This window comes from Spinacia oleracea, chromosome 4, assembly GCF_020520425.1.
Source record: "Spinacia oleracea cultivar Varoflay chromosome 4, BTI_SOV_V1, whole genome shotgun sequence".
Taxonomy (NCBI): Eukaryota; Viridiplantae; Streptophyta; class Magnoliopsida; order Caryophyllales; family Amaranthaceae; genus Spinacia; species Spinacia oleracea.
In genome coordinates, this window is record NC_079490.1 from 122,448,156 (window position 1) to 122,462,054 (window position 13,899).

The 13,899-nt window shown below is 35.0% G+C and overlaps 1 protein-coding gene across 3 annotated transcripts; it reads left to right on the forward strand.

Moving 5' to 3' along the window:
- Positions 1-266: 266 nt before the first annotated feature.
- Positions 267-13,101, forward strand: LOC110785992 (uncharacterized). 3 transcript variants are annotated; one of them, XM_021990497.2, is made up of 7 exons: positions 267-704; positions 953-1,080; positions 1,170-1,282; positions 11,503-11,688; positions 12,089-12,134; positions 12,814-12,865; positions 12,966-13,101. In XM_021990497.2, the coding sequence occupies exons 1-6, from the start codon at positions 364-366 to the stop codon at positions 12,831-12,833; spliced, it is 834 nt and encodes a 277-aa protein (XP_021846189.1). In that variant the 5' UTR covers positions 267-363; the 3' UTR covers positions 12,834-12,865; positions 12,966-13,101. The 3 variants fall into 3 exon arrangements, with proteins under 3 accessions (XP_021846189.1, XP_021846188.1, XP_021846192.1); XM_021990496.2 differs by having other exon boundaries at positions 268-704; positions 12,814-13,101; XM_021990500.2 differs by lacking the exon at positions 12,089-12,134 and having other exon boundaries at positions 270-704.
- Positions 13,102-13,899: the final 798 nt, after the last annotated feature.

The following is a 13,899-nucleotide window of genomic DNA, read 5'->3' on the forward strand; positions in this document are numbered from 1 at the left end:
CAGCACATGATTCGGCTTGACACGGTACGTGAGACAGATTGTGTATGAGCCTCATTCATAGATAAGAGGCACCAACACAAAACGATACAATACGACTTTTCTTTGACTCATTTGATCACGATCTGTTAAAACACAAGGCACGTTAAGGCTGTCACGTACCTATCTCTACCAGCCTGATGTCCTCTTCCTTTCTCCTTCAATTTAAACATAGGAAATATATCAAGGCCACTAACTTTCCGTCAAAAAAAAAAGCCATTAACTTTGCGTCATTATTGATTTATTTCATTGTCATATTTCCATGTAAAATTCCGAACCGATAACATTTTTGATTTTCCTCATTATTTCTAAACGCTACAACAAAAAATGCTGGTACTAAGCCAAGCAGCAAGCAGTAGATGCTGCAACTGCTGCACTTCATCTACCTCATCTTCAATTTCGTCTACTCTCAAATTTTCTCATACAAACCCAACAATTACCCTTTTCTCCAAACGCACTCTTAAATCCAATTCCATCAAACCCAGAATTCGATTACCTCTCACTCTTGCCAAATCATCTGATTCTTCTTCTCCTGTTACCAAACAATCATCTCCTCCTCCTTCTTTCCCTGAAAACGACACTGTTTTTGTTGGCCCAGAATCTGTTCCTCTGGAAGGTGTTATTCAGTTTGATAAGCCCTCTTCTTCTTCCCGCTTTAAAAAATGGGGGTAACTTTTTTTAATTGGTTATTTTGTTTTTATTGGTTAACTTCAAGTTTAGGGTTCTGTAATTGTGGGATTTTAATTGGATTGTTCTTTTATTGCTGTCGTTAAGATTCTTTTTTTTATTCTTTTCTTAGAATTGAATTGCTTCTGTAACTCGAACATTTTTTTTATTATGTTCTTAGAATTTAATTGTTGCTGTTGATTATTTTGCAAAAAAAAACTCAGCCTGTACTATTTTGTTAAAAAATCAGGAAAGTTGCGTTATTAGCTGGTGGGGATGTATTGGCAATACTTCTGTTTGCTGCAATTGGAAGATTTAGCCATGGATTCCCTGTTTTTGAAGCTGAAACGCTGCGTACTGCTGACCCCTTCATTGCGGGTTTGTTATATTTTATTAACAGTTGAGCTATTGACTATCCATGAGAAGTGTTTAGATTTCGGGGTAATTCGTGTTGAAATTTGGTGCAGGATGGTTTCTTAGTGCATACTTCCTTGGAGGGTATAGTGAGGACGGTCGAGGGATGAATGGTTCGAGTAAGGCGGTAGCTGCTGCTGCTAAATCTTGGGCCTTGGGTATACCGGTAAGTCCGTTTTTTACCTTTCTCTGTTTGCACCATGAATTCACACTTGAAAGATCATGAAGTTTCATTGGTTAAGATGGTATATTTATTCTGAATGTCGATGTGAGTTCTTGGAAAGCTAAGGTATGCATTATAAAGGTAATACTGAATATACAAATGAGATTATCTAACAACTTTTGGGTGTTTGGAACTTTGGACTGGTTATTACTTAAGGAATGGGCTAGGTGATGGGAGAACTTTGTACAGGAGGTAGAGGGAGGGGGATGAGAGCAAGACGACGACCATGACTGCCGTGCAAATATAGCACAACAATTCCAGTAATACCAGGTACTTGTTCAAAAGGTAATTGAAAATGAGCCTTATGTACGTGGTAAACGGCTAAGCGCGATTGAGATGAAAGTGCCGCCCCTAATTTGCTTGAAGTTCATGAATATCACCAGTGAGATGGATAAGATAAATTAACAATCAATATATAAATAATGAACGACCAATATTAGAGTTCTCACCATAAGAGATGTTCTCAACATAAGGTGGTTCTCATGTGAATATATATATATATATATATATATATATATATATATATATATACTTCCTCCGTTCCGGAAATATCGCACTATGGATGACTTTTACTCTTCTAGCCATTACTTTGATTCTTAATATCTCAAATCGTGTTCAAGTAAAAATTATAAAATTTAATATTTAGAAAATATATATCGATACAAATCTAACATGACCCCACATGACTAAAATTTTCTTACGTACGAATTGCAAAAAATGGCCAAAGTCGTAGTGTAAATAGTGTAAAAAATAAATGGTGCGATATTTCCGGAACGGAAGAAGTATATATATATGCACACCCAAATGAGAAGACACCTTATAATGAGAAGAATGAGAAGAAATCTACAACGTTCAAATGAGTAGATCAAATGACTCTAACTGCTTGTTTCATTCATGACAAAACCGTAAATATGGAAAACCCATAGACTAAAAGACTGTTAAGTTAGATATTTTACATCAAATGATATTCTTCTTCCTCCCAAGAGTCCCAACTATACCAGAGTTATTAATCTACATTTTCTCTCTCCTCTCAAGCATTCATCTGTTAGAGCAACCTCACCCTTCTTCTCTTATTCTCTCTCCGCGACCTCTCTTCCACTTAACCACTCGCCAACCACCACATTTTGTAGCAAGAAGCGGAACTACAAGAAAGCTTGCCCGATAGTAAACACAATATGAACAAATACAAAAAAAGAAAGAAGGAAGAGCCTAGTTGTTTGATTGAGGATCTAGTTCCTGTCTTACCTTCTAGTTATCCAAGTGACATGGGATCTCCCTGCCTGAGCCCCTTCTTCCCTTTTATGAAACTGTCTTCGCACCTGCATCAACCACCGCGCGGCCACCATCAATAGTAGTTGGTGATGATTTTATTATTTTGGCTTTTTACGGAGAAATTATATTACAGATTTATTTAGGGGAAAATGTCATTTTTGTTTGAGCTGTGAAATTGTTGTTGTTCTATTCATAGTGTTTGATAATAAGAAATCGAGATAAATTAGGAGGAAAAGGACGGAGATTTGGATAAACTTGCTCATTTTGTACAAATGAGCAAACTAAATTTACTCATTTTTGCAAATGAGCAAATTTTTTTTGCTCATTTGAAATGAGCAGAAATACTAATTATGCACAACTAATGTAGGAAAGTACAACAAAATAACGAAAATGAATTTGATTTAATATTTTTGGTTTGAGAAGATACAAAATCAATAACTGTATGAAGGAGAAATTAATTGGAAATAGCACTGGTACAGTCATTTTGGACGAATGAATCGGAAGCTAACAAGAACGAAAAATGAATCCTCTCTTTTCTCTCTCCTCAAACTTCAAAGACAAGCCACAAATTAATCACATATCTAGTGTTGCTTCTTCTTCAAGGTCTTGTTAACTGAAAATGGAGGATAGAGAAGAATGCGTGGGGTTTTATTTGGGTAAAATATGGAGGAGGTAGAAAGGGCTGTGCAATCTTACGGTTGTACTGTTTGCTATGAAATTAACGTAAGCCGTGAGATTAAATTATTTGGATGCTCAAGATCTCTTCTAATTCTTCTCATTATAAGGATCTTCTCATTGGACGGGGACCCTTAAATATGCTCTTAAAACCTCTTCGCTTAAATATATATACCTCTCCGTTCCTTAAATATGCTCTTAAAACCTCTTTGCTTCATTTCCATGAAGTAGAAGATGGTCGTCCCTTTGTCGTCCTGTTATTGCTTCTGGGTCAATTGCAAACAACCTCTCTGCAATTGCAGGGGTAAGGTTGCGTACGTCCAACCCGCCTTACCCCGCTTCTTGCGGGAGTCTATTTGAGGCAATGGGATAATGATAATGACAATGACTTCTCCGTCCTTAAATATTGCACCATTTTGTTTTTACACTATTTACACTTCGACTTTGACTATTTTTTGTGATTCATACCTAGGAAAAATTGTAGTTATTTGGGGTCATGTTAGATTCCTATCGATATATATTTTCTAAATATCAATTTTTTTAATTTTTTACTTATATATAATTTGAGATATTAAGAGTCAAAGTAATGTGTTAGAGGAGTAAAAGTCAACCATATATATATATATATATATATATATATATATAGAGAGAGAGAGAGAGAGAGAGAGAGAGAGAGAGAAAGACTATCGTAAGAACACTTTACTCCGTAAGAACATTTCTCTCGGTAAGAACACTATGTGGAACATAGAATCAAATCAAATCTAACCAGCGAGATTAGCGAGATTTATTATCATGGTAATGGAATTTTCATAATATTTATGAACAAATACCCAAAGTTTTTATTTCACGCCATTCTTTATTTTAGATTCCTCTTTCTCTTTCTCTCTCTCCAATTCCCCCCTCTCTCTCCAATTCCTCTCTCCGGTCGTAGCCACCACCAACGCTCGTCGGTCGCTGCTCGGGGTGGTTCCTTCGTTGCCGCGAAATCGAAATCGAAATCGCTTTCTCAATCAGCCACTTCCTTCTCGTGGTGGTTCCTTCTCGCGGTGGTCACTTCTCGCCGGTCACTTCTCGCCGCTGCTCGCTGCCGCTCGAAACAGAACCAAAAATCAAACCAGAATAGCCGGTGTTCGAACAAAATCAATCGAAACTAGAACCAGAAATCAAACGAAATCGATTGTTCGAACAAATTCGCCGGTGTTCAAGCGTGGCGGCAACAATTGCGGTGGCGGAAACCGGTCGCTTCTCGCTGGTCGCTGCTCGCGGTGGTTCCTTCGTTGCTGCGAAATCGAAACCGATTGATTTCTCAATTTGAATGAAATCGCTGCTCGAGGTACCGTTAACACAGTGCACTCTTATCTTGCATTTCTCTATCTGAATTATCTACCTTACTAGCTCGAACTTTAAAAATAAGTTAAGGAAAACTAAGCATTAGTGGTGTAATCGGTTCAATTGATGGTGCGGCCGATTCAACCGATTCTGCTTTAATACTGGAATCGGTTCAATTGATAGTGTGGCCGATTTAATTGTTTTTGCTTTACTACTGAACTGCAGGAGTTTGCTGGTTGTTTGCGGTTGAAAGACATTTCTGGAAAATGTACTTGGATCTTGAAAAATGCAAAAATTCAAACATACTTTAATAAATTTAGAACATGCTTTAATACATTTTAGAACAAGCTTGAATAAAATTTGAACACTGTTGAATAAAGTTAGTACTCCGTACATGTTTGAATAAATTTAGAACATATTTGAATAAAGTTGGAACATGCTTGAATAAATTTATAACATGCTTGAATAAAGTTAGAACATGCTTACCCCGCTTCTTGCGGGAGCCTCTTTGAGGCAATGGGGTAATAATAATAAAGAGGCAATGGGGTAATAATAATGATATTGCTTGAATAAATTTAGAACACTGTTGAATAAATTTAAAACATGCTTGAATAAATTTAAAACATGCTTGAATAAATTTAAAACATGCTTGAATAAATTTATAACATGCTTGAATGAATTTAGAACATGCTCGAATAAATTTTGAACACTGTTGAATAAAGTTAGAACATGCTTGAATAAATTTAGAACATGCATGAATAAATTTAGAACATGCTTGAATAAATTTTGAAACACGGTTGAATAAAGTTAGAACATGCTTGGATAAATTTAGAAAGCTTGAATAAATTTAGAACATGCTTGATTAATTTTAGGACATGCTTGATTTAGTTTAGAACATTGTTGAATAAATTTAGAACATTGTTGAATAAATTTCGAATATGCTTGAATAAATTTAGAACATGAGCTTGAAAATTTGGAACATGGATGAATAATTATAGAACATGCTTGAATTAATTTAGAACATGAGCTTGAAAATTTAGAACATGGTTGAATAAATTTTACAACATGCTTGAATCAATTTAGAACATGAGCTTGAAAATTTAGAACATGGTTGAATAAATTTTAGAACATGCTTGAATTAATTTCGAACATAGTTGAACAAATTTAGAACATCGTTGAACAAATTTAGAACATCGTTGAATAGATTTAGACTATGAAGCACGGATACTTCTCCGGAGTGTCGTTTCCCGTATCGGGGACGGGTATGGTACGGGTGCGGGACGGGTACGCCGGAAATACGTCCCCTGGACGACTCTTGAATGTTGGGGACGGCGGGTTCAGTAGGGGACGGCTAGGGAGGTTGATAGAGACTTTTTGGGGACGGATTTAAAGCTTTAAGACGTACCCTTCCCTCTTCTTCCTCTTCCCTCTTCTTCCTCTCTTTTTCTCAGATCTAGGCTTTACTTGGATAAAATTCGACTTACCCAGAAAATTGAAATTCGAAGCCCTAGATCTAGAAATTGACAGTAAGAGAAGGGGGGAGAAGAACAACGATATTGGGGCTTTTGTTGAAGAAAAAACGAGCTGATTGCACTCTTTAATTTTTTATTTTCACTGATAATTGACTAACCTAGATAATCATTCCATGGCTGGCTGCGTTTTCTTCACAGTGAGTTTTGCGTTGTTGGTGATAGTGATGGTGAGTTTGGCTGTCTAACATATAATTAATCTTAAAAATAAAAAAGTGGGAAGTGGTGGGTACCCACGTGGCCTTGTGTCTACCAGAGTGAGAGTACCATCTTAAAAATTAAAAAGTGGGAAGGGGTACCCACGTGGCCACTGCTTTATTTTACAAAAGGTCAACTTTTTTGTTTTCTACTCCATATCTATTACTCCTTTTAAACATAGTTAAGATAATATAAACTAATATAATTTAAGCATAGTATTATTTAATTTAAGGTTATATATATATATATATTATTTTATTTTATTTTTGCCGAATTCAAGCCGTACCCGTTTTTAGAAATTTTGATTTTTCCGTTTTCCGTCCCCGTCCCCGTACCCGTTCCCGTTCCCGTATCCGTATCCGTGCTACCTAGGATTTAGAACATCGTTGAATAAATTTAGAACATGAGATTGAAATTTTATAACATGGTTGAATAAATTTAGAACATGCTTGAATATATTTAGAACATGAGCTTGAAAATTTATAACATGGTTGAATAAATTTAGAACATTGAGAGTGTGAAAGTGTTCTTATTGATAGAAGTGTTCTTACATAAGGAGGTGTTCTTACCGGATCCCTCACCTATATATATATATATATATATATATATATACACGCACACTATTTTCCATGGATGAACTATTTATGTGGATACTAGGTTCAAGTCTTTTGTTCTAATCTTTCATGTTTTTCCCTCGCGGTTCTCAAGCACCCAAAAAAAAAGGATATCAATTATACAAGTTTTGTGTCTAAGCAACGGGACATCTAATATATTCATGTTTGATTTTGTTCTAAACCAAATGTTCAGACTTTAATATTTTTGGAAGAAGTGAGTAATTTGATGTTTTTTGTTTGAGCTATGCTTTTGATTAGTAATGCTAATACTCTTGTTTCTTGCTTTTCATTACTGTCCATAGGTACTAAAAACATACTTCGTAGATAATCTCATTAAATTTCCCACTAAATAATTCGTTTTTTCTTCCTTGTGTTAGTACTTATAAGATCGTTTGACTTTCATGTATATATATACAAAAAGTCTACATTATGTCCTTTTATGATGAATCTTCGTTGTGTATGTTTCAAAGTTCCACATTTTTGTGTTGTTAGATTTCTAAATGAAATAGTGCATCCTCATTGAAGGTTATTACTGTTGTTTTCCCACATTTGATTCGCGTGATTTTAATTCATAAAATTATTGTCCATAGACTATTAGTCCTTTTTTTCATGGATGAAGTGCGTGTGTGCGGATAGCCGGATACTAGGTTCATATTGTTTAATCTTTTATTTTTCACATCTTGTGTTAAGCCCCAAAATGAAAGATATCGTACTAGTTTTGTGTAAGAGTCTAACTCATGGGATTTCTACTAAATCATGTTTGATTTTGTTTGGAACTTGAATTTTTTTGAAAGAACTAGTGCTTTTTACTTTTTGTTTGAGCTAGCTTTTGTTTAGAAGTTCTAATTCTCTTGTTTCTTGCTTCTTATTAGTTTCAACAGAAGCACAAAACATAAGCAACCTCCTTTAATTTCCCACTGAATGTTACCTTCTTACTTTTTATTACTTATAAGAGCATTTGTTTTTTAATGAGTACAGAAAAAGTCTACATCCTTTTTTTTTGTGAACCTTCGTTGCATATGTTACCGACTTCCACATTTTTGTGGTGTTGGATTTGAAATTCTCATTGAAAGTTAACTATTCTTTTTAACATTTATTCACGTGATTTAATATTGTCACAATTGTGTAAATCCGTAAAACATCATGTAATGGATTTCTGTTACTTCATTAAGTGAAAATGAATGTCCATTGAGCACGCACAATAGTGCCTCATTGCAAGGGTCAAGTGGGTATTGACCCTGTAAATTCCTTACGATGTTGCCCCACACCTTTGGTCAAGAGATTTACGTACTTGCCATGGCCCATGGGTCACATATGAGACCAAGGATTATTTGTGAAGTAACTGCCAATTTTCTCTCATTAAACATGAATGAATCTAATGGTTATAATTGCACAGTTTTTATAAATTAGAATATAAATTATAGTACTATTTACATACATTTATGAAAATACATAATATCAATAAGATAGACAATTTTTTTAATAATCACCAATTGTAATCCGATTAAAAAACAATTAGTTGTTAGAATTAAGGATTTTTTTTTTACATAATTCTCTGGCATGTTTTTTAACACCTTGGTTAAATTATTTTTTATTTTTACACCTTAAAAATTTTAAAAATTGGTTTTTGACACCCGTTAACAAATCATGTCCAAAAATCCGTTAGTTGGGCCACATATTCTTTTACTCTCTTTGTTTCCCACAATTTTCTTTATTTAATCTACCACCATTCTTCATCTTCTTCTACCTCCATTAATTCACAAATTCACAAATTCATTACCCAATCAAACCTGAAATCACTTATAATAAAATGAAAGATAACAAATCTATCCACATTCTGGACAAAAATAAAGGGGAAGCAATTACCTTGACAGTAAAATCATGGATGGTTTTCTCAATAGCTGCTCTAGCATGAACTCTAGTAGAAGAAGAATTCTGTTAATTTACAGAAAACCCATCTTGAAAAAATGATGAAAAGACCCAAGTGGGAATTTTCTGGAAATTGAGTGAAGAACTACTGAAGGGTAACAAACATTTGGGCGATTTCTCGCATTAGGAATTGAAAATGAGGGTAAAGGGGTGCTGAAAGTTGAAGAGAAAGACATGGAATTGGAGTTTGATGGGTTTAATTTGCAGCGAATCGTTGTAAATTTTGCAAGGAGATTGTAGATTTGTAGTGGCAGTTGAGGAGCACATGTGGTGAAATCTAATGAATGCTAAACTATAACCATATTCTAAAAAAAATGTCAGAAATTGGATCAAACATACTGTATTAAGCATTGAATTATGAATTTAGAACTTTTCCATAGTATAATTTTACCAGCTTATACTTTGATTGAGTAATGAATTAAGTATTTACAAATTTGTGAATTGATGGAGGTAGAACAAGAAGAATGAAGTAGAGAAAACGTGGGAAAGAAGGAGAAAGAAAGAATATGTGGGCCAACTAATGGATTTTTGGACAGAATCCTTTAACTGGTGTTAAAAGCCTTTTTCTTAAATTTTAAGGTGTTTAAATATAATAAAAGTTAACTAAGGTGTTAAAAACAAAACGGAGTTTTTTAAAATCCTAGATTAAGTATAGGGAAGAGAATTTGAGGTGGGGTATATGATGGCATCATATGCAAAAATTAACTATTTATGAATTCGGCAACTTTTCTGTAAGACCGCCTTATCGAAAAGACCGCTTTAATTGCTTAGCTAATTGGTTTCATTGCTTTACTTATTAGTTCCAGAGCTTAACTAATTGGTTTACGTGCTTAACTAATTAGTTAAAGTGCTTAACTAATTGGTTTTATTGCTTAACTTATATAACACCAAGGCAGCCTTTTGTGTAAGACAGCCTTACATAAAAGTTTGTATTATGAATTTTGAAAAGTTCTAATCATGTTTGATATGGTGGAAATATAAATATATAATCTTATCAATTAGACCTAAAGCGACAGAGAGACAAGGCTAAACATTGAAATTTGTGAAATTTGTGAAATTTGCAGTGCTTCAAGATTCTTCTTAAAAGAGTGCTCTTAGTTTTTATGAATGTTATCTTATCAAGTGGCAGGATCTTGAAGACTAGATGAAACATGGCATAGATGGAAGTTATAAACATCATATTGAATGCCCAAGGGAAAAAAGATAATTAATAGTGTTCCAAAGCTTATTAGCTTGACGATACAACAAAAAACTTGTTCATGGTTTATCCTGCGGTTTTTTAACAATCTAAAGATAACTCCTGCTTTTTCGTCATGGAGACAAGTTTCTAGTTGTTTTTTACTTTATCATCTCTTGGCCTTCCTGTGTGTTCAAGTCTTCTGCTGATAATTTTTCTTTTGTCAAATAGAGTATACTAAAGTATCTCTCCTTCCACCATCTAGTAGTTATAAGATTTAAAATACATAAAAACAAACCTAACATTGTTGGTCTTCCACCACTTCTTTTTTCTTTCAACAGGTAACAATTTTGATTTTTGGTCTATTAAAGAAATATTATGGTATTAGAAGCTTGAAATTATTGGTCACCTTAATGAGTAGTTTAACAACTATTGAAGGAAAGACGCTTATCGTGCTGACAGACAAATTTAAAACTAGAGATACAGCCGTGGAGGGCAGGAGAAATTGCCAGTTAATGTTTGCTTACGGGGTAGTGCATGATGTAGACTGGTTGCAATGCTATATTGACCAACAATACGTAAAAGCTTTCCTGGAATTCTGCTGAATCTTTTGCATCAGTTAGGACCCCCTTGTCCCTACACTCTATATATGAAAAGGAGAGAAGAGAGAAGTATCAGATGTAAGAAGAGATTTAAGGGTGGTGGGTTGGCAGGAGGAAGGATGAAATAGTTGGGAAGAGTACTAGAAGTATCCAACTTGTATAAGGAAAGCTTTTCTACATTTTTCTATTCTATTTCATGGATTCACCTCAATATCCGTATCCATTCAAGGTGCTGGATTCAGACAGGACATTGATATGATAAGGTTATTGGAGAGTCAGATTAACAGAGGAGTTAATATCACCCATAGCCTATGAATTCTTGCTCAGTTGGTAAACCGAAGTAATGATGTTCATTTCGGTTCACGAACATTTGCTTTTATATTAAAGTCATATTGAACTATAGATATGCAACTTGCAACAGTTTAAGTTATACTACCTCTTTTTCACCAGTAACCCTGATTCCTATCTTCAATTGTGGATCATACTTCTGATAGTTAACCGTAACCTTGATACAAAATACTGTGAATTGGAAAATTTACGAAGTTGCAACCAAATGTGACGAGGTATAAATTTTCATCTATGCTGCCCACAAAATTTTAATTTTTTTCGGGAGTTGGCCGAAAATGGATCTAGAAAATTACTAAAAGTCTACAATAGCAATCATAGTAGCAGAGAGTGAACATTATTTTTATATTGCACATTTTATTCCTCTCTGGTTCAAGATTTCAAACTAGATTTTTGATAGTTGAAGTTTTGTACATTGGAATCATTGGATATACACAAACGCTACACTGACTCTATGTGCCTCGATGAACTTATTTCTGGCTTTCTTTCGCAGATGGGATTGGGTGTACGCACATTAACTTCAGCACATTTGCCTCCCATCAATTTTATTTTGGTCACTCTAGGAAGCACAGCAGTTCTTCTAATTGGCTGGAGGACACTACTGTTCCAGATTCTTCCTAGTGGCAAGAGCAAGAAAGATGATATGTACAAACGTGGAAGTCCATTTGAACTGTTTGAGGTATCAAATGCTCTCCTACACAAACCTCACTTCTTCGCTAGTATTTTACAGTTAGAAAAAAAATTCCTATTATTAAGCTTTTGTAGATTTCTTGAGCAGATTTTGTTTTCTATCTCCATCTCATTGAGTGGCTTACAAAGATCACACTTCTGATAAAATTACTCCAACTGTTGAATGCTCAGTTAGTAGTATTAACCTTGAGCATAAGTGACATTTTGACAATGATAACTGCGAATGAGGGGGCACATAGCTTATTTTTGTCAATAAGTTCAGATAAGAAAATGAGTGCCTTAGCTTGGCCACAATTCCCCCTCCCCCCCTAAGTATTTGGCATAGCTTTCTCTGTTCATTGAGGAATAAAGCACTTGTGTGATATTGTGATACTTGTAACCAAACACAGCATGCTTCATTGAGGAACGGCTTATCAACCTGTCTGAAGTCTATTGGTAAGAGATAGTGTTGCATGTATTCCGTTCTGATTTGATGTTCTTTTCTCATTCCTATATTTCTTAGGGGCTGCATAGTGTTTACTTGGTGCTTGATGGTGGAGTTTAGCCATGCTAGAATGTGTTCAGTGCTACTCCGTATTTCTATGTTTGATTAATCGATTATCTAGTTTGTAGTGGCGTCGGAGCAGAAATTATCTAAAATTACTCTTAGTGAAAGATAATCCATTTGTCATTCTGTAGTTGGTGTTTTTGGTTGAATCCTATATACTTGGCTTCGTTCGTGGAGTCGAAGTTTGTTCAAGCCAAGATTGGAGGATTTTTAATGTTCTAAAAATTCTTGTTCGAGCTTAGGTCGTTAAGTGTTTGGCTTTTTCGAGCTTTTAGGTCGTTAAGTGTTTTGGCTTGTTCGAGCTTTAACAGAGCTTGAAGAGTTATCCGAGCTTAAATAGAGCTTGATTCAATAAATAAGGCTTGAGTTACCTTATTAAATATGGGATTTCTTTAAAGGTCTTGTCCATCCATTTAACAATATTTAAGTTTTAGTCATTTCTCATATATATGGCCCCTAAGATACCTTGGGGAACTGAAGCAAGTCGTTCAAGTTTATCTCATTTGCTAAACGAGTAGTTATGAGTGCATGTTGGCTAAAAAGCGTGATTGTTTTTATGTGTTGCAGCTGCTTACTTCATTGGTTAGGAGGTGGTGAAAAGTGGCTTCATGCGTTTTGGGTAATTTCTGAGTTTCATTCTAGTGTACTACACGAAAATACAAGTTGTATCTACATCTTTCGAGATTGTAACGTATGTTAAATTGTTTTGAATCTATCAGGTTTAATACTTATTCTCTAATCCAAATGGAGGATTTGTTGTATTGTATGAACTATTGAACCGCACATTCGACACACATAAATCGAGTATCATAAAATTCTAGACTGGAGCAACAAAGATTTCCTTATGTTTGGTAACTTCGTTTCAAGGATGCTAACATGGATGTTGTGTTGGAGAAATTTGACACTGAAGCTAGGTCGGAAAGCTATACAAATTTCAATGAACGCACTTGGCTTAATTTATTTTAATGGAAAACACTTTTTGGAAAGCTGGAAAACAATTTCCCTTAAGGGAAAAACAACTTTCCTTTAGGCCTCGCCTGAATTCCTTGAAATAATTAATAGGGTAAAATCTATGGGATAATTTCTACTGTAGGATTTGTTAAGGGGGTAATTTATCATTTCTTTAAGTTTGACATTATTCATTGGATATTGGGGTGAATTTCTATCCTTTTTTCTCAAATAACTGATTTCATCCCACCAACTCAGAAACACCAGGCCACCGCACAAGCACAGTCGCCGCCTCTATAATTCGACCACCACCTTGTCAACCGCCAAATACGACTCTGCACCACAATTGTTTTTTTCAAAAAAAAACTTCCAGATTCAAAAAATTGGAGAGAGAAAGACAAACAAAATTTCATAAAAGCTAGTAATTGACAATTAATAAAATGGTCAAAGTCGACCATTAAAGCTCTAGATCTGGAGGTTTGATGGTCTAATTCGACCATAAAATAAACATCTTGCTCTTGAACAGACGATGAGAGAAGAAAGGCGGTTGTGAGATTTAAGTGTCAAAGGTGGTAGATCTAACGACGGTGGAGAGAATAGTTGCCGGCGGTAGGAACGGAGGTGGAGAGATTAGTTGCCGGCGGTAATAGAACGACGATGGTGGAGGGATGATTGGAGGGGATGATTGGAGGGGATGATTATGAG